The sequence below is a fragment of the Lepisosteus oculatus genome, chromosome 8 (genome assembly GCF_040954835.1).
Source record: "Lepisosteus oculatus isolate fLepOcu1 chromosome 8, fLepOcu1.hap2, whole genome shotgun sequence".
Lineage (NCBI taxonomy): Eukaryota > Metazoa > Chordata > Actinopteri > Semionotiformes > Lepisosteidae > Lepisosteus > Lepisosteus oculatus.
In genome coordinates, this window is record NC_090703.1 from 14,102,148 (window position 1) to 14,123,612 (window position 21,465).

The 21,465-nt window shown below is 36.2% G+C and overlaps 1 protein-coding gene across 1 annotated transcript in view; it reads right to left on the reverse strand.

The window, feature by feature from the left end:
- Positions 1–798: 798 nt before the first annotated feature.
- The window catches only part of aqr (aquarius intron-binding spliceosomal factor), a 53,018-nt gene continuing 32,351 nt past the window's right edge, over positions 799–21,465 (reverse strand). The window contains exons 28-36 of the mRNA XM_015350875.2: positions 20,254–20,391; positions 19,763–19,834; positions 18,161–18,348; positions 17,737–17,908; positions 13,475–13,645; positions 9,045–9,130; positions 3,835–4,009; positions 1,885–1,998; positions 799–1,315 (exon numbers count right to left, since the gene is read on the reverse strand). Coding sequence (XP_015206361.1) covers positions 1,079–1,315; positions 1,885–1,998; positions 3,835–4,009; positions 9,045–9,130; positions 13,475–13,645; positions 17,737–17,908; positions 18,161–18,348; positions 19,763–19,834; positions 20,254–20,391 — 1,353 coding nt within the window. The 3' untranslated portion in view covers positions 799–1,078. The remainder of the gene's footprint in view (positions 1,316–1,884; positions 1,999–3,834; positions 4,010–9,044; positions 9,131–13,474; positions 13,646–17,736; positions 17,909–18,160; positions 18,349–19,762; positions 19,835–20,253; positions 20,392–21,465) is intronic.

Genomic DNA, 21,465 nt, shown 5'->3' on the forward strand with positions numbered 1-21,465 from the left:
AAGGGTAATCTTCAATTCAGAATTAAATGGGACAGTAATGCTTTACAGGGATATACTGTACCAGTCTTTACCTACAGCTAAAGCAAAACTGGGTATAACAGCTATATTCTTTTCATAGTGCACTATAATACACTTGGGAAACACCAGTTTAACTGCGTACCCTCTGGTTTCTCAGTCAGCCAGTTAACAAGGTTTAATCTGACAACATAGATGACGTGAAAATGTTTTTGTGTACAGTCCTTCATGGTGTAGTGCAGACTGAAGTTGCTTGACTGGTCTACAGGATTGACAGTTTAAAGCTGAAACTCAGTAACAGCATTTCACAGGAAACATATTTATAAATGGATTTAGCCCAGAAACTGGTGAGTTATATGTTGATTGGATGTAACCTTTCACAGCATTCAAAGATGAATATCCTGTGAAGAAAGGATATTGACTAATGATGGTGAGAGTAATCTTTACGCATCTCTGACAGTTGGGAGTATCTTTAAAGTACTTGCATTAATGCACGATAAGCATGGAACAGTCAAAACTGCTATCCTTAATCACCGAGGGAGATTAATGTCACTTAATGAGATGTCACTTGTTTAGGACTTGGTTTATTAGTGGCCTTGTCAAACTCTCGCATTAATACTCTGAAGCTACTTTGTATCTAGATTAGAAAACATCAGAATTGTTTTTTCTTAAACCAAATGCGAATGGTTTAATATGAAAATAATATTAATATTATTAAGAATACTAATAATTTCATATTAATTTTCATTAATATGAAAATAAAAATGACAAAACGGAAAAATATTTAAACAATCTTTACACCTTTTACTTAAAAAAGCAAACAGAGATGAAAAAATTAAACTGTTCATTAAAATTAATTAAACAACTGAGACAACCAGCTTGTGGCTTTTCTGTCACCAGGGCTGCATGGAAATATGAACAAAATTCACCTGTGACAAGTCTTGTGGTTCTCACAGTGAGACCGACTCTGTCCAGTCACTGGCAGAAATAACAGCAGGTTTATTTGTCCTGTTGACCACTCTTCTGCGGGGTCACAAACTGAGGAACAGAGGAAGGATAGGCTCTACGGGGCCTCTTCCGCTCCGCTGTCCTCACTGTCACTATCTCTGCCGGGATGCTCCGGCATTTTGTTGTGCTCCTCCTCCTCTTTCGTCTCAACCTCCTCCGGCTTCTCCTCAGGTTCTTCTCCTGCCCTGGGCTCCTGGGCCATCTCCGTCTCCTCTTCCTGAGCCTCAGAGGGGGCCTCAGCGGCTGCCTCTTCTTCCATTTGGCGCGGGGGAGGCAATAGCTGCTGCTGGTTCTGCAGATAAGCGCATATATATATATAAAACACCTTCCCTCCCTCCTGCACGACAAGTAGGTCTTTATCCGCCCGCTTCAATACAATTCACAGCAACACCGCATGAATGAAACACCCCAGCCTTTTAATTTTCCTTTTCATACTTGAACATTATAATATTATTCTCTGCGCTCAATAGCTTTTATTTGCAGGAGAAACAAGGACAGCACATTCCTGACAGTGGCACGGAGTGGGTTGTGCCAACAGGAGTAGCTGCTCTGTTGACATTTCAGCTTTTGCACGAGGCAACATGCAATCTCCCCAACCCCCACCTCTATACTGCGGACTTCCAGCTTCAAAGGCAGAAAAGCTGCCTAAATTAGTTGAGTAATTTACTCCTAATCTAAAATGTTAAGTTCACGGCCGGTTAAGTTTTCACAAGCATAACAAAAACAATTCTTTTACAACTGACCTATTTTCAGCAAAGCATCAGAGTTTAAAGATAAAAATGCACTTTTATCTACATTTTATAAGAGTAACAATTAATTAAAGATCATGGAAAGGTTCTGAAGAGGTGTATTTCTTTTTACCTGTTGGTACTGATGAGTGTGCTGGATCATGTGCATGTACATATTATACACAAAATTGGCCATCTCAGGCATGTTTTTGATAACCTGCACAGGATGGACAGGTCGGCTCCCATTCTGCAAAAGAGAAGTACAGGTTCGTCTTTAATAACTGAAAAAAAAAAAAAAAAGATCTGCTTTTGCGATACAGGCTTCTAAGTAATGCCACTTTTATGTCTGCGATTCCCCTATACTGGGGAGAGGTTTTTCCAGAATGAGATAATGGACAAGAAATTCAGTGAGCTGAGTTAATGCTTCAGAAACAGTGAAGCAAACTGCCTGAAATCATTGCAGTCCGTAGGGTTCACAATGTCATAAGGCGTTTAGGAGTAATGGAATATCCCCCTGCTTCTGGAGGTGTGCTATTCACAGGGTTGCTAGCATAATCTGTGGCAGACACTATCCTGTAGTAAAAATGGCATCATTTTAATGTCTCATATTCCAGTGAGCTGGAAAAAAATCCCTCTGGAAATAACTTCACATGCACAGAACTGCTCAGAGAACTAAAGGATTCCTAACTAAATTCTGAGCTAACCACAAACATACTGTATAAGTGTGTATGTATCTGTTCACATATTAACTGTACATACATAATACAATATGTATATAAGTACTGTTAATTTACCATTAAATTATAAGCTTTGTATGCTTCTTTTGTACAATTGCTGATTATATTCTACATCTTGTCACCTTTTTACTTAGATTTTTTGTTTCTGTTGAAAATTCACTAAAAGAAGCCTTAGCCTAACATTTTTTTTAAACAAGAAATACTCCTTAAATATTTATTATTAGATTTAAGTGAGTTACAATTTTTAGGAAATATTTACATTTACATGAACTCTAGTGAGCTGGTGTTCACCATGTTCAACATTTTCTAGTAAAATATTACCTATTAGAACTTTAGATGTTAGATGTATGTTACAGTATTATTTTAAATATATTTTGGAAATAAAAAAAAAATAATTGATGTTAACTTTAGTATGAAACATAGCAATTGGCAACACAACACAGCAGATACCTTTTCTTTCTCCGCAGCTTCATACTCCATTAAGTCCTCTATGTGATAGAAATACGACAGTAATAGTGCCTTTAAGCTAATTGAGTCAACACCACCCATCTCTTGGGCTTAATCCTAGCTCTATGCACAGCGGGGACGTACATTGGAATATGCTTATATAAACACAAATTACTTCTATCTTTCTTTAGAGAAATTTGAACTGTACTGTACAAAATAAAGAAAAAGTTATACTGTAGCCAATAATAAAAAGATCACAAAATAATTTGTTTCAGAGCATTTCAGACGAAAGGCCTTCTTCAGCTGTTCAGAAAGAACTGTAAGTCCAGTGCCAATAGCATTATTTCTTTCTAAACAGCTGAAGAAGGATTTTTGACTGGAATATACAGAAACAAATGATTTTGAGATCTTTTTTAATATTGTGTACAATATGACCTTTTCTTTTTTTACTCTGCACACTAAATCTCAACCTCCTCTGAACAAGTGTATATAAATAATGAGAAAGGGTATTAATTAGTTCTCTCAAGTTTCACAACAATTACAACACTAAGGGCTTTCAACCTGTAATACATTCTGTGCAAAGTACATATATATGTGAGCTTCAGTCGTCAAAGTTAACTATGCTATGCTGACAAGCTATAATATTGGTTAAACAGCAGTGCCTGGCTGCTGCCTTCAACTTTGAATACTTATAGGGTGGAATCAGAATTCTCTTCAGATGGCTCTTCCCTCCTCTGCATGGTGAAATGGCAAGAACCAATTAATATTTCTTCTCAATAATTCCCAGTGGCTGTATTTGAATAGTGTTTAAGACATATTCTTATGCATGTGTATGTGAAAGAAACTGGCATACAACTCTACAAAAAGCAATACAGTCCCTTCCCCTCTGTGCATCTTACCAATCTGCTGGTGGGGTAGTACTCATCGGGCACTATGTGCAGCTGGAGAGGCCGTGCTGTAAGCTGGTTAAAGGCAGGAGTCAGCTCAAAGCAGTTCTGGAACAAGGATACACGCGCAAAGATGTACAAGCCCAGTCTGGCTCTGGACATGGCCACCACCAATCGCCGTACGTCTCTAGGAAACGGAGAAGGTAAGACAGAAAAAAAAATTAAACGGTACCTTCATTTTTGGACGTTCAGAATTTAAGGATTAACTTTGAGATTTTTCCAGTCAGGAATACTCTACATTCTCCAATAATAAATCTCCTCTAATAAAGGATTTTAAAAGGCTACATTTTTCATCCCTGAGGCAACCATGTTATTGAAAGAGGCAATCCATTGCATTTGAAAAGACTGATAAGAGAGTAGAGTCGAAATTGAAATGGATTCTAATTATACCCTGAACTATAACCTTCCCCCCATTTTTCAAGTGTCTTTCATTTTCTGTGGCTATGCATGGTCTTATGAATTTAATTTAATTTTTCAACATTTAATTAAGCAAATCTCTTTAATATATAAATCAGAGCTATATTTAAAAATGAATTTACTGCATAGCTGTATTGACTAATACAATAAACAGTACCTAGTATTGATTGAAAAAAGTATAAAAATGCTTGGTTATTTTAGACTGATTAAGTACATCTCTAAATTCAGTTCTTACTCCTACTAACATACAGAGCAGCATAATTTTAAAGAAAAACAGGGAGACAGCTTTTTGTACAAGACATATCTGCAGCATCCCTTTGTATGACTTTTGAATGTTCTTAGCTTGCTTTCAAATGAATTCCAACCTAAGAGCAAATACAAAATATAACATTGCATGAAAAGAAACCTATGAGAATATTTATGTATGTGTTTTCCATGTTGGGGAAAAATAAAACAAAAAGATTTTGAATATTGATTAATGTTTTTGATGTAATTTTGCTTCACTGATTATTTGTGACTGACCGTGATACACTTGAGTGATTCTGACTGTGTCTTAAGCACTTAATCAGCTCAACGGTAAGACAGTGGATTGAGCAAAAGTGATGAGGTGACTTAACCTGCAGAATGTCAACCCTGGTGAAAATCAAGAAAATGAGAAAGGAACTAACATGGCCCACTTATCAAGTTAAACAGAGCTTGTTCCAGTTGCATGTTGGGGGGCAGACCAAGCCTGAAATGTCTAAACTGCAAAACATTCCAGCCAAACATAGGCTATCACTCTAGAAGACCGGGAGTCATGACACCTCGCTAAGTTTTAACTTTATGCCTTTTCTAGGTGAATGTCCCAACTTAGTATTACAGCAGAACCTCACACTGATTGTATAACAAAATTTTTCAAAGGATGAGAATGTGATGGCTATACTGTGGTCATTTTATGCACCAGACGTGAACCTCACTGAACATGTTTGGGATGAGCTGGGATTACACCTACTGCAAAGAGAACAGTGAACAACTACATGCTTGTCCATGGTCTACCAAAGGAATTGGACAGAAGCCTACAAGACAGCATGCACAACCCGTTGCAAAGCATGCACTGCAGATGCACAGCTTGTACTGCTTCCAACGGTGGCTGCACACACTACTAGCCTGTGATTTTCACAGTCGAGTCCCTGTTGATCAACTGTGTTTACAACAAATGTTAATCAGCATAAGGAAGTAGCCTGTTGTGTCATTTCAATAAAATGTCAGGGCAGACACCTGACAAAAGCAGTATTTTCCTGATACTGTAACTCCGAATTTGTTGCAGACATAAGTGATTGGATTCTTTTGATGCGCATTATTTGTGCATGTTAGCATCATTCATTTTTTAGAATGAACAACGGTTGTTTGCAATGTGCTTTAACCTTCCTGGATTAAGAACGCAAATACCAATAAACAACAACAACAACAACAACAACACATTTTAAAAGAAACAATACGCAAACAACAATTACGATTATGGTTATGTGTAATGGTGGTAGATAATCAACATGCAAAGACTGGATATGGAATATGGAGCAACCATAAAGCTGACACGAGCAACAGTAATTGGTGTAACTTGTATAGTCTGCAGGGAAAAGATGCAAAAGATGCAAAAACACAGAATGAAAGGAGGAAAATAGCTGTGAAGGCACAGTAGTTTTAAGGATGCATTGTTTTACTTCAATACAAGCTTAACCAGACAGACATCATTATAATTACAGATATACCTATAATATATTTTATGGCTGCTGTATATTAAATAAAAAATATATATATATCAAAAAATATTTTTGATACCTGGTGATTTGGATTGCCTTATGCCTGGGCAACTAAGTCTTGTTTCATGAAAAGACTTGCAATTTCTATAGACATCTATTTTATACATGCAGTTAGAATAACTATGTAGGTTTGTTTTGTATGAGGATATGTGTCACATCAACAGGATCTGCTTGTATTAATCTGATCTTCATATGATATTGTGGCAAACAATACAAACGTCCCTTTTATTTTATTTAGTGTTAGTGCAGATTTTGATAAGGGGAAAACATGTAAATTATTTCAGTGCAAAAATGTGAGGATCAACAGCTATGTATATGTGAGGCATGTCTGTATATACATTTACAAAGTGAGTGGTTCTGTGCTTGCATTTGTAATGCAGAGAAATTTTCATTCGACGTAAGAAAGAGAAATCACTTCCGCTAACGGAGAACCCATGGATTGCACGTTTGCGCTTTGATTAACCCACATACCCTTGCGATTAGAACTCTCATTATAGGATGGATGCTATTTTTGACCCTTTGTTTTGTTTCACACCAGATTACTTGACAGTGTTGGTAAACGACAATCTGGTGGTGAAATTATAACCTTGACCCCTTTTCCCCAGAGCCAGAAACTGGCAGCTGTTTTGTTTTTCTGATGGACACCGGCGGTTTCTGATGACACTGACTTTCATATTAGGTGCAATGAATATTGTTTCAATGTACCTTCAGTTGTAAGCCAAAAGAGGTTTATCTAATACAAAGTTAAAACAAAGCTATAAAGCAAAAGGTGGCACACTGCACTGGCTTTTATAGCAATCAGACCTAGAGTCACTGTCTGGACATGAAATCAGCAAACATTTGAATAATGCAGGAGATGCTCAGGTGCTAGGGTTTAATTGAGCGTATGAAGAAAATTCTCTCACTGATTTCCTAGATGCTGCTCACTGAAGAGAAAGCAATGTCAATATGAGAGAATATACAGAGCATCTGAATTACACACCACTCACCAATGTCTGGAATGGCTGTTAACAGGAGAGCTGTTTGAAGAAAGATGCTACTAATGCTTTGTCACTATTTTTCTTTCCTTATTTTATAAATGTTTTTTTGCTTTTGGCACAAGAAAAAAATATACATAATAGCATGCTCAGTGAGGCGACTTCCATGTGTTGTTTTAAGTAGTTTTGAGAACTGTCGCAATTTTTCTTATTTGAGATACATCTACATTTGCATTTTGATGGAAGATTTCTAAGGAAACCACTTTTATAACTTAAATGGATTAACATGCTACACATTTTATCTGTCAACATACAGTATACACTTAAATACAGCTGCTTACAGAAGTGATTTAGTGTGTTATCCTTGTTTTCAAAAAAGCCCTCGATTGTAGAAGCATGTACACAGCAGGAAAAACATGTGCCTGCATCTTTGTTATTTCACACAGTGTAGTGGCCCAAAGATATGCCATCTTCTGGAATTTTTTCTTAGAAGAGGTTCAGTTTGAGCCTTAAGAAATAACTTTTTTTTCAAACAACGTCACAAAAATATTAGCTCCCCTAAAAGTGAACAGACATCTCATTGGTCGCCTTAGTGATCAAAATGTCAGGGAGAAACTCCAGTCAAATTTAGGTAGCTTAAAGAAAACAACACAATAACCAACAAACAGAAAAGCCAGATTAAACAGGATCAAATTCAAATAAATTAAAAAGTGCAGTTCAACATGTCCATAAATATATTATATACGGCTGCCTTTCTCTCATTCTACATACAAGTGTAAAGTAAAGTAGCTTGTTAGCTGTACAGTGCTGCAGGGGGGAAGATACACTGGCAAAATCGTAGTAGCAAAGACATGGAACAACTTCCTGAAAACTAACACTTCACTCTTCAGCACCTCGAGACACACGATGTGGGGGTGGGTCACTCCAGTGAGCAGGTGATGCCAAGAACCAGAGAGGCTGGCGGAAGAGTGTGCAATTACAGGGACAGTGAAGGAAAATGCCGCAAGGCTGGCAGACAGGGCCTTCCTCTAAAAATGAGAGCGGAGGAGGATTGTGGTTCCCTTTTCCCATGTGCCCGCCAAAGCTAGCGTCGTCACATTGCCCAGTCATGCATGGCTCCTGTGGCTGCCACAACAGTGGTGACCGAACTGTGACTGAGTGATTAAAAGAAGCATAATGTGATGTAATGTACAGGGGTGCACGCGTGTGTGTCTGTGTGTGTGTGGTGTTTGAAGCAGGACTAGCAGAATTCCTCCCAGATAAGAAAAGCAGCTAAATGCCCTAATGCTGACAGAGAAATGTGAAGTCAGTATGATGCCTCATCACAGAAATGACCTCTGGACTGGAAACAACTGCTATTGCCAATAAAGTAGGAGGTTCCCATAATGAAGCTCTTGTTCACATCTTATTTCTCTGTGTTCAAGTTACAGCTCTAGTGCATTTTCTGATTTTGTTTAGCAGAAAAGAGAGTTGTTAAATGTCATTATATTAATTAATGCGATTAGTTATTAATTCACCAGCAGTTCATTTTTTAAAACGATAAATGCAAAGATTGTTTTAAAAAAATGATTTGCTATAAAACCACAAGACAATTTAGCAATCAAAAGCACAAAGACTGCATTTGAGAATGTAATGTTAAAAGTAAATGCACAGAACAGAATTCTAAAGTCATTCAATAACCCACTGTGCAGTTTTCTTTAATCAGGAGCTCATGATTTAATATCGTTCTCGACAAATATCAAATATTTGCTGGCTCCACAAGATTTTTCCCCCAACATCAGCTATACAGATGCTTTAATACACTGATTAGGACAATAAAACCTTGTGTTCTGTTTTTTAAGAAATGCTGCTGTCAGTCACCGATTAATCTTTTTAGTTATGTAAAAGAATTTTCATCCTTTTAAGGATAATATAAAAGGGTTTCTGAATACCCTGTCTGTTAAAAGGATTCTTCAAAAAACACGCTTACCTAAGATGTCCCACAGCTTTGGTTCGGACCAGTGAGAGGATGATGTAATCATTCTGCTGACCCTGGAATCTGTCAACTGTTGTCACCTACAAGCAGAATAAATAATTTAGCATTGCTAAAACCCAAAGTGCATTGCTAGTGTTTTGAAAAGCTTTATTTAAAATGTTTAAGATAGTACACTCTTCACCTCCTTGGCCAGCAAATTCACTTATAATTACTTATCACTGCAAACCACATTTGCTAGCAGGGATAAATCCAGGATATATCATAGGCTATTTGCCTGGTTTTTCTTTCACCGATTTCACAATGAAGGCAGATCTCTTGAGCTTTGTCACAAGTTAATAAGTCATTTACAGAACTCAGAATAAAACCACTGCACTTTTCACGAGAAATCACATCATCTCAGACAGGTCTTCTTACTTTGATGTTAGTGTCTTGCCAGCTTATCACCTAAATCTCACAAATACAGACAATTAATGCATATTTAAGAATAATGCATACCTTAATTTTTGTAATACTACTCTTAGATTTTATCTTAATGCTCAAAGAGATCTTGCACATAAGAAATTTGCTGTGCAAATCAGTATTTACTTGAAATACAAGGTACTTTACAAGAGAGTTCTGGATTATTTAAGAAAATGGCCAAGAAATGATGGAGATGCTGATTTATTAGCATACTAAAACAAATTGCTTGATAAGCTTTTTGGTTTTTAGTACGATACCAACACTGCTACAAATGAAGTGTATCTATGTTACAATGCCCACTTCTTGGGTCCTGATAACCCAAGTTATTTTACCACAATTTTCATATAATTAAACAATTATGTTTCACAGAACTCAATCCTAATTGGAAACGATTGTTCCAAACTCTATGGTCATAAAGTCTGGCTAGAGGACCAGTGAATCATCTTTTTTAATTAAATATATAGCACACCTTGTATGGATCTTCCACAAATGACCACTGGAGAAGTATACAACATATGTAGATCCTGTGGCTAGTATAATATTCACTGCCAGTTACACACATTTGAAGATCTTTGTATGTCAAATAAATAATTTGCAGACAGATATCTGAAACACTACTATCCAGTTGAAGCACACAACAGGTGCAGTACCAGAAGCAACAATATGCTCTTCTCCACAGGCCTTCTTTCCCCAGTGTGCATGGGTACTCTGAACAGTTATGATTTCGTTTCCATAGGAAGTGCCCTTAAAACATCCGGTTATTACCACAGGGGAACATTCAAATGGCAACAGTCTTGGATTCATTTAATCTCAGCTGTTTGCCGACAGCTCTGGGGGTAAAGCCTGTGGCAAACTTTGAATGGGGGGGGGGGGGAATATGGTGTGACATTCACGTCCAATATTTTGTAAAAAATGATTAATAACAATACCAATTTTCAATCTAAAATGAAAATGTTCATTCTAATTTTTCATTTGTATTAGTTGTCCTTAGCCGAACACATTCTACTGCAGTGGAATGAGTTGACACATTTTCACTAGCTGTGTAATCCTCTACAACATTCATCACAGCAATGGTCATAGCCAGAGAAGCAGAACATTGAGCAGGAATGTGCAATGCTGAAATTTTATTGGAACGTACCCTTTATCAACATTTAGCTGTCTAATTAAACTGAAGTTACACATTGCCTGAGTTACACTTCACATTTTTAATGTGTTGCCTAGGATTTTTAAAAAAGACACTCTATTTTATTTACATGCACAGTAAAGTTTCTCGATATAACCCAAGTTCATTTTTTGATGATGGACAATAAATTAACAGAATTAGTATTCCGATAATTTAGTATTTAACAGCTTTGAGATAAATGTTTAATCAGACACCGCATTTTATGCTAGATAGAAATCATGTTTAGCCTCCCAAATGTAGAGTGGCGATGAACTCCCAAGACATACAAAATATGTATTCTCAATTTATGTACATTTTGAGCAATGCATAAGTGAATCTTTTATTAAACATTATCAGATGCTTTAATGAAGAGTGTTAAATAGAAAGTAATTTACACGACATTTTAATTCAGCTACACATGGTATTAACTTGATATTCAATATATATAATTTTATTACAACTATGCAATTTGCACTTCTTAACATGACAATAATGAAGTGTTTAAAATAAACAACATTTTCAACATTAGAACCTATACGAATTAATAGCTGTAATATCCATGGAGATTTACAGAAAAGATGCACAACCTTAACCTTTGGTAGCACACCTAATTCAAACTGAAAGGTTAAAAAAATCCACACACAAACTCCAAAGTGTTTTTTTATCCTCCAAAAAACTGACAATTGTGCTGCGTTACTCAGTGAAGAAGTCATGTTGCAGCAGATGGTCATCAATTTTAAATATTTATTGGAGGATCTCAGCATGTGTAACCACTGTGTCTGTTTCCTTGCTTAATTTATAATCTGCATACGCCTTAGGTACCGAGCAAGTCAGAATTCTTAATTGTCCCATTTTTCAATGTGCAGTGAAGATCCTGCTCATCCAAGGCTACACCACAGGCAGTCCTGTCAACAGACGACTGTACATTGCGTCGGGTTTATTCATTTCTTGGGGTTTTCACTGAACATTTCTTTTTTATATTACATTTGTAGACGGTGACCATGTGTCTAGAGAAGCTGATACATTTTATAATACACATGCTGGCTCAACTGTTCTCTTTAAAAATCCCCAAAACATCACTGCACTAAAAATCTGTGAAAAAGAGCATAGTCTTAAAATACACCATGCTTTCAGCACATAGCTGAAGGAGGAAGGGGAGAGAGGCTGCTTTCTATCTTAACATCCAATTATGTTCCTAGCCTCACTGAATGGAGAAAATAGGATGGATTCATCTCCATTTAGGATTTTATCAATGTCCAGTACTTAATTTAATGAGAGACAAAACCATGGTTATTATTTTAGCTTAAGTTCTGAAATTATTAAAATCTTTGTTTGGCACAACAGTTGCATTTAAAAAAGCTTCATAAATGGTCAATGTTTCTTAATTTACCATTTAAGCATACCTATTTTCATTGACCTAAAGTAGTGCATACTGAATAACCTCTTTTAGAACAAAATAACAGAATGAATTCAAAGATTTACATAAGTTTTGTTGTTGTTAAAATGACTTATTATATATCAATGCTATGAAATGTTTTTTTTGTTTTAGTAGTTTTGACAAACTGTCAAATGATATATCCCAATTGCTTGTGAGTCTGACCTTTCTCAAGCTCAGCAGTTTGCAAGTAGCTTTCTTTGCAGAATGTAACAAGCTGTCACCTAGAAGAGGTCACCAACACATCTAAAAGATAATAACATCCTTCATAAAACCTACTGAAGATTCATAAAGGCAACAATCAATTTGCTGTGTTATATTCTTCTGGACAAATGTCTGAAAATCCAGATAACAGACATGACTTGTTGCACTGAGTATACAAAGCAGAACTACTATACTGGAAGTGTTGATTTACTGAACACCCTACAGATTAAAAACAAGCTTAATCAAATCACGGGGAGAAAATCTAGATTTGAGTAACTTCCACCAGATCAGATATCACAAGTGCATAATTAGCAAAGAAATGTTTCATATTAAAACGGGAATTAAAGTTTCTGCTACTTCATCTCTCAGTAGCATGTGATAAACCCTGATTCTTAGAAGTGGTACCTTAAGCATTTAAAACAATAACTATTCCACATTGACACCTGAGGGGCACTGGATAAAACACTGACCCATCCCCCAGTCACAAATTATAAACCCAGTTTCCATTATGTAGACGGATGAATCTTCAACCAATTATAAGACCACCATTAAGACCAGGATAAGCAAGATGCACATGCAGGTGAGTGGGCTGTAGTTATGATTTAATGTCAGAAACACGACATGTTTATTATTGCACTTATCACTGGGTACCCTGACAATACCAGCTAAACGCCTGTTACCTTAATTCAAAAGGAAAGATTTCCACAATCAGTTCCTTAACATATTTTGCAAACACATCTTCTGTTTAGTTTGTAACACAGAACAGTGAATACAGTGCAGCCTTCGGTGTCACTGAAAGAACTGCCATAGTAGTTAATTGAGTAATCAATTTATCTCAGAAGTTGGTTACTGAATGGTATAGCAGTTCTCTCAATGGCATAGAAGGCAGCACCGTACTCACAGTTTTGTGTTACAAACTAATACAAAACAACCCTAACAAATCTCTACCAATTTCTTAAATCTCTGAAAATAAGTATAGAAGTACACAGTCTAACTATGGTGGTTTGATGTGGAAATGTTCAAAAGACATCTCAAGGCCCTAGATCAATTCAAGTGTATTGTACAGGTCACATAAACTACATTTAAATAAAAAAGCAAGAAGTGTGTAATGTCTTTCCATGCAGTTACAGTTTTATACTGATGCTAGAAACTGATGACTCTTACTTTACTTGGATGTCCAATGAATGGATTGTTTCCACATCGCTGGTTGACCACATCCCGGATGAGGTGTTTCTGCCCATTGTAGGTGGTCAGAATGCTGATTTTCTCAGCTGGGTATCCCAACAACCGCATGTACATAAACAGAGCTACTGCATACTCTGCCTCAGCCAGGTTCTGAATGTCAAACAAAGACAATACAAAATATTAAAAAACAAAGACAATCCAGTCACAACATGAAGATACTGTCAATACCAGGGTACCGATCTGAGCTCAAAGCCCATTATAATAAGCCCCTGTGTCCTCTGCCCTAGCCCACTCCCCACGACAAATAAACTACAATTAATGTCTTTCAGAATGTCTATCTATAAATAAAGACAACTTACATTAAAAAAAAAACATTTTGCTGCATATGATGTACCACAGAAATAAAATGGAGAGCTTGGAGCAATGCCTTACTATTTAAATTGCACCACAGAAAGGTTATAGTTTTTCTAAATGTTTTTTTTTACATTTTTTTACAGACTCAAAGCTCAGTATGTTTGTTAGTATATCTGAAAGATCAGTTTCTAATTATACTAAGAAAAATATTGAACTGTGAATGTGTGAAATTCAATAATATCAAAACAAGCATTTTTAAAACAAACTATTTGGTGGAAAAGGACTTTTGTCACAAAATGTCCTGACAACTCATATAAGTGAATAAAAAGCACCATGCACTGAAATTGTAGGAGGGGTGAGCAATTAGTCTTCCCTAATGGTACATGTCAAAGTTCTTGTGAAAAACCAAATTCATATCTGATTTCATAGAGTAACTACTGCAGAGTCTGGAAAACAGAAATGTATCTGCCTGACATGATACTAACAGAATGAAATTGACATTGTGCTCTAGGCTGTTTTTACCAATGTTGCAAACTTGAGCCTTGAGTGTATTCAGAGCAATAAGAATAAGAAATAGTTTTTTCACAAGGATTACTGAGAGAAAACACAATATGTGAGCAAAAAATTTCCAATATACCTGTAAAGCCAATGAATTGAGTCTGCATTAATTATGATAAGATGGCTTTGTTTCAAATTTTCATTTTCAAATAACTGGGATCTAGATAGTTTTATAGAAAACCTATTGAGCGAAACAAATGGATATCAAACATATAGGTCCATTAGTTTACATTTTCTACAGCAAATGCTGCAACACTAGGAATAGTCGTTTAATCAGAGATAATAACACGAATATCAAGATTCTTAGAACACATTTACTATAAAATACACAATTTTTAGGCAACCCTTTTCTGCATTTTATATTCATTTTTATGCATGGGGGTGCTGAATACAAATGAATCTAAATGAATGTGAGAAAAGAATGCAATCTAAAATGTTGCTTAAAGCATTTTGTTGAAATGAAGCTCACTGGCCTTTATGTAAACCAAAATGGACTTGAGTTTGGTGAGACTCAGTTGAAATTATAAATGTTGTTTGGTTGCTTTTTAAAAAAAAACATTTACAGCCATCTGGAATGCAAACTCATCATGTTTGTCTCATCTTTTATTTTCTATCTGTTGCAATTTCACAGAAGACCAAGATCAACCTGAATACATTCACTAAAAAAAAATCCAGGGCTATTTCGGTTTTGATGTAAAAAGTCTCCCACCCGGACCTTTTCCCTCACAACAGGATCTGAACCAAATTAAAGGAAATAATTTCAATGCTGTGTTGGCTGCTTCTTTTTAGCTAGAGAAAAATTTAATGCAGTGATCATATACCATAACAGGTGCAACACTATGGAGAAATGCATTGGTGACAAATCAGCTTACTGTTTTTAATTCCCCAGTCACTAAAAAATACACAGCTCTCAGTCTACCAAGCTAAAAGAGGAAAGGGGGTGCCCCTTATTGCCGTATTGCTGTTAAATCACAAATTAAATGTTTTTCCACCCCAAAAACACACTATTACATGAGAAAAATATAATAATATAATTTAAAATATAATAATGAAAATTGTTTTGTACCTTTTGCTAAAGCACAAACAACATTCATACGTACTGCTATAGGGCACTATTGATATGGCTCAATTTTAACCTATGTGGTATTTGTTTTTGTTTTATTATTTGCGTATTTCATCACTATTGCAGAAACTGTTACTTATTTTGGGTTTCAGAGACAAAATTTCACAATTTCCCCCTAAGCCAATTTTGTCATTCAAATCCAAAGTCTGTTAAGCCGAGGGTTTACTGTACTGATAATGTTGGGAATTTTATTCTAGAAATATTACTTGTCATATACATGAAGCTCAACATATTTGTTGAAAAGATATTTACTGGTGTCTTATGATAAAATTATCATACAATTCCAGTAATTGTACTGACACAATTACACCGACAATACTACTTATAACCAATGATGAGGAAAATGCACACCTCTTAGTTGTATATTATGTTTTTTCTTTAACAACTTAATTCAAATGCCAACAAAGGAACAGTGAGGTACACAGAAACACACTGGGTGGCACCAGCAGATCTGTTTTTCTCTTTAGGATTTAATAAGTGAAAGCCATTATTTTTTAAACCAGTTACTTTTGTTGAACAATCAATTAAACACCACTTCAGGGAGTTCCGCAAGTTACATTATATTCTTTAATCAGATGCAGAGAGCTGGATCTCAAAACCTAACTCAGTAACTAACAGGTCTCCAACCACGTGAGAACTATCTCCGCAGTCATTAACAGTCATTCTACACCCCCATGAAAACAGGACAATAGGCAGAACTGCTCCTGAGTCTCACCAAAAAAACAAAACAAAGCCGTAATATTCCTGTTTTTTCAATTGAGAGCAATGCTTGTCATTACTGTGCTAAGTATTAATATAGCATTGCTTTCTTGCTGTCATAGTTTAAGAATGTAATGTAATTTTTCCTGCAAAGTGACAATGGTAATGCTCACAGATGCAACATAAAATTAGCATTTTAAGAATGGCTAAGGTTATGTCTTGCTGAAAGGGAAATACTGTATGTATAATTGAAAGTTGAAAGGACATTTATCAAGGAACTAATAAAGCCCTGACTATTAGCATACACAGTCAGAAAGTCTTCTCTTAATAGTTATAACCGAAATAATCTAGTTTTATGGATACAGTACCATTAATATTAATTTACAGTATGTCCGCTGATAATTCAATGGCTTTTGGTTTTGTTTCATTTTCCATAATAAAAAGGTGATCTCATGAGCAACTTGGAGATCCCAGTAACCATGGCAACCCACAGTCTTACATAATCACTTCACTTTAACGGTAATGGCTGCAGACTGGCGAGTGCTTTTAAAGCTCCAGGAGAAGGAAAAAAGTTCATTTTCAAAGGAATAGGGTTAAACTGTGCCCATCCTTCAATTAATTGAGTTGAATCAGCAGTCAAATCTTAGGGCTGGACTTCTACAGTACATTTAGAGGTACTCTATCTGCATTAGTAAAAAAAAAGTCAAAGGAAGCTAAGAGCATTATAACACACAAGTGAAGTAAATCCTTCAATTTGGGGTCAGATAATAATAAACTATTAGGAACAACACATGGCTAGGCAAATTATCATATATATAAAAGCCACCCCATCACATATGGTAAATTAGACATTTTTCAGTATAGTACACTTACGCAGAAGATAATATTTAAAATCGAGTAAACCCAGTTGCTGACCAAAATAAATCCCTGTGCCGTCTTCAAAATCAGTAAATTAAATTTTTCTGAGGGGAAAGGAATTCTGAGAAACACAATTGTGATTCTGGCGCCGGAAAACTGAAGCAAGCGTCATAACCAATCTCATAAGATCTGCATGCTGTAACACATGATCTCTTTAGCACAAGTGCTTCTTTAGAGCAAAAAAGTGCTTCAGAAATCTATAAACTACAACAGACAGTGGTTTGAGTCTCTTAACCCTAAACAGAAATATCATCTTTTACAAATAATGAGAGATAGTTGTCTAAAGTACAAGTGTTTTTTTTTAGAATGTATTATATGCATTACTATCCAGATCTTTTGAGGAAACAATTTAATACAACAACTGGTTGACTTCCCTTTTCTATGGAGGTTTCAGCCTTAGGGCTCAGGTTAAGCCTAAGCCTCAAATAAGCAAATACTCATTTTAAGGCAGATGCGGCAAAACTAACCCCAATATTCATGGTGCTTAAAGGGTGGCTATCTTTTATTTTCAGTAACAAAATTTGCACTTACTTTTTTTTTAAAACGATAGCTCTGCTGTTATTGCTGTTTATATTTCTCTATACTGTACCTGGTAGAAATAAGGATTGGGTTCCGACTCTCCTACACCATTGAAATCCACCACATTGATGAGCTGGAAATCAAACGCCAGGCCTGCATTGGCTGACTGGAATTCAGGAAGCAGCTGGACATGGGGCAGGTTCCCCAGCTGCTTGTACCGCCAGTTGTAAAGGTTGCACAGACTGTAGCATGGAGGGGAAAAAAAAGAAACACAGTTAGAAACACACACTATTATTGCATCCCCTGTGCACTCAAGTCTTTGCTGGGAACCCCTGCCGTACCCCTGAGCAAGGCACCTGCTTGGCCATGCAATGCAAAGTTCAACTGGAAACATTAAGGTCCTACGGTAACACATGTCACATGACTTATCATGGCCTGTTTTTGATCAAGGGTGTCTGCAATAAGAGGAAAAACATGACCTTCCACCACCTTACCTCGCTCTCGCTCTTCCTTGGGCATCAAGGTCCACTGTCGGCACACCCAGGCGCACAAAGCGCGTGAAGAGGGACTGCTCCATGTTGGAGTACTTCTGGAAAGCCATGTTTTTAATGACAGGTGGCAGCTGGTGGTGGTCTCCTATCATTATCCATCGCTTCAGTCTACTGAACCCATCCTCTGGGTTCTACAGAGAGTACAAAAGCAGAGGTAACTAAATAATTAAGACATTTTTAATGAACCAGGAGAGGGAATTGATCTAATCTTATAACAACAGCAGCTTTAAACATTAATATCAACCCATAAAAGATATCTGATGGGCCCTATTATTTCAGTGTTTACTCTATATTCTACACAATCAAAGAACACCATCTGTCATCTAAAGCAGTGAAAGCCTTTGCTGATATAGGTCTCATGATCACTGGCAGCCAAGTTAGTAATGGCATCCCAGGTTACAAAGATCTCATTTTTAAATGGAAGCTTTTCAGTTACAGCACTTGTCAGGACTGACTCTTGTGTGGCTGTGTGGAGAAATCATGGTTACAGTACCCTCACATACTTCCACAAATAGTATATAAACTCAGGAAGAAACAAACAGATTAATTAAAACACGACTAAATGAAAAATTAATGTTTAATTATTCTTAATTTTTAATGTTCTGCAAAACAGATGAAAGCTTTTAAATAGACAGAAACCAGCATTATTATGACAAGAACTCCAGTGCTATGGCACTTTTAGTTATCCACAGAATGAAACTCAAGACCCCTAAACAATCTTAGTGTCAGGGGTCTACTGGTGTCTCCAACTTTGGAGAAAAAAGTTTTTCATTGGATTTGTTGATGCTCTAGATCAAGCGGATGAAAATTAAAAAATCCTGTGATATGCAGTATGGTGTCTAGGAATAAACCTATGATTTTGAGCCAACAGATTGGAACTGTTTTTGCCCTTCTTATACTCTGTGGTGTACTCTTTTATTTTCATATATTTAACTTTTAAAAGCAATAGCTATAAAAATAGCTATAAATAACAAAGCCTCTTGGCAATGTGAAGTGATTAGACATGCGGTTCATTGGAGTGCGGCTGTACAGCACTCTACTGCATAATTATACATTTGTCACATACTTTATGCATCTAGGCTAATGCTGGTCAACAGATTAATATTTACATACCTGTATATAAACACTTTTTTGCCCCACTGAAGGTAATTAGAATCTAAAAGGTCCATATGGAAAAACACAATAGCTACAAGCTACAGTACGTTACTGAAAATACAAACTGCTTTCTTCACAAATTAACTTATTTACGAGTACACACAGAAAGCGAAATGGAAATTGCTCAGGTTAAGGATAATTATTAAATCTGATAACAACAGTGATTCTATAACAGAGCCTATCAAGGGCAAACGCAACAAATGAAATGCAAAAGGCTTTCATGTTGACCTGATGAGTGTTTAAGGATTTTGGTAAATATTAGTTCCAATCTGTTGTGATTAAGCTGATTGAAGCTTTATATACAAACTCTATAAAGCTACACCAGGAAGCACAATGAGAACAGCATTCTGTATGCAATACATTTTATCCTAATATTTGCATCTTGTTTACCTGCAGTAAGAGTGGAATGAAGGTTTCAATCTCCAGAATTTGAGCAGCCTCTTCCATCAAGATGTTATCATACTGTAAAAAAAATAAACATGTAAACACAAATTAATTTGCTGTTTTTTTAAAATGCTTTCCTCGGAGCATATTACATGAAAACATTCCTGATACATTATTTGGAGATACTTTTAATCCTGTTTTTGAGTGGATGTTGTACAGTACGTTTGTATATACACAAATTACAAAGGATAATAGGATATTTTGCTAAACAGTCAAATTCTACTGTACAATACGAGCATATATCTGTTAACAGATCAACAGTGTGCATAATATTTCTCAAATACACTTGAGTCAAACATATATGGCTGCGTAGCAGTTATTTAACCTAGCTCTTTTCCTTTTGGCACAATGAGTCAATAACCGAAGAAAAGAAGCCAGGTTTACGTGCTCAGAAATGGCTAAATAAAACATTACATCATCTGCCTTGAGGCTCTCACCTTAAATCCCAGTTCAACTAGGTCATGTCGCTTGAGAGCTGCGTGTGTACAAGTCATGGCGATGATTTTTGCTTCTTTCACCAGCAGGTATTTGGACCTGTCCAAACCACTGCGCAGAAGCTCAAATGCTCGGAACTCCTAGGTGGAAAGGAGTACAGAAATGTATAGAAACGTACTGAATATAACTCTTCTAGTCCAGCCAAAAAAGCAGAGGTGTGTAAAATTAAAACATAATTCACAGTGGCAATAAAAGATGAAAAACGAAAGAAGACATTCAACATTAACGTACTGCAGAGCCATGGAAAACGTATGATCTCTACATTTTTTAAAAACATTTAGCATAATCTGTAAAACACTACTGCATCTTAGCTGTATTTAACCTTGTGGTATAATTCACTGATGAGAAACGTGACAAAAATGCAACATGAAAATTCCAAATCGTAGAATATGAGCTTGAAACATCGATTAAATTCCAAGTAAACAAAAAGAAAATTAAAAAAAATAGCATACAATCTCAAATTGCTTATGCTTTCTCAATGGTCCTTTCCAAATCAATTTTATGATCTTTAATAAAAACACAAGAACTGGAACCATTCTCACCATGACTCAATTACAGAACTATCTTTTTAAACCACAATATTGTCCATAGACCACAGAAGTAAAACAAAATGATGGGGTCCCTAGTTATTGAGATAACGAGTCACCAATAATGGCTCTGGTGTCATAGTCTGGTATTTCAAGGATCAAAGATCTTCTATATCATACTTTCCAGCAGTAACAAAAAATGTTCCACTGCCACTGATCTTTTTAATAGATGGTATTAAGTCAGGTCGTGTTAAACAGCAATGGCATATTGGGTATCAAGCAATGAAAATAACTCAGATGCAATTTTTTTCAAATCCCATGCACACCTGAACATCTAAAATTGATGCTAATCAAACATTACTGCTCAAGCCATGAAAAGAGTCACTCATGCCCTTCTTAAACAATAAAATGCTCTTGCTGCTAACAGTTCATCCTTTTCGTCTGCATTTTCATCATTATGCAATTCTTCATGATAAGGGCTTTTACACTACAGTGCCTCGCATAAAACACCACTGCCCACTGCTGCCAAACAATTCCTGGCAGAGGCAGACAGGCCATCTCTCATTCATCCCCTTTAGGGAATTCCTTGCAACACTTGCTGATAGGAAAAAAAAATGCTTCAAGATT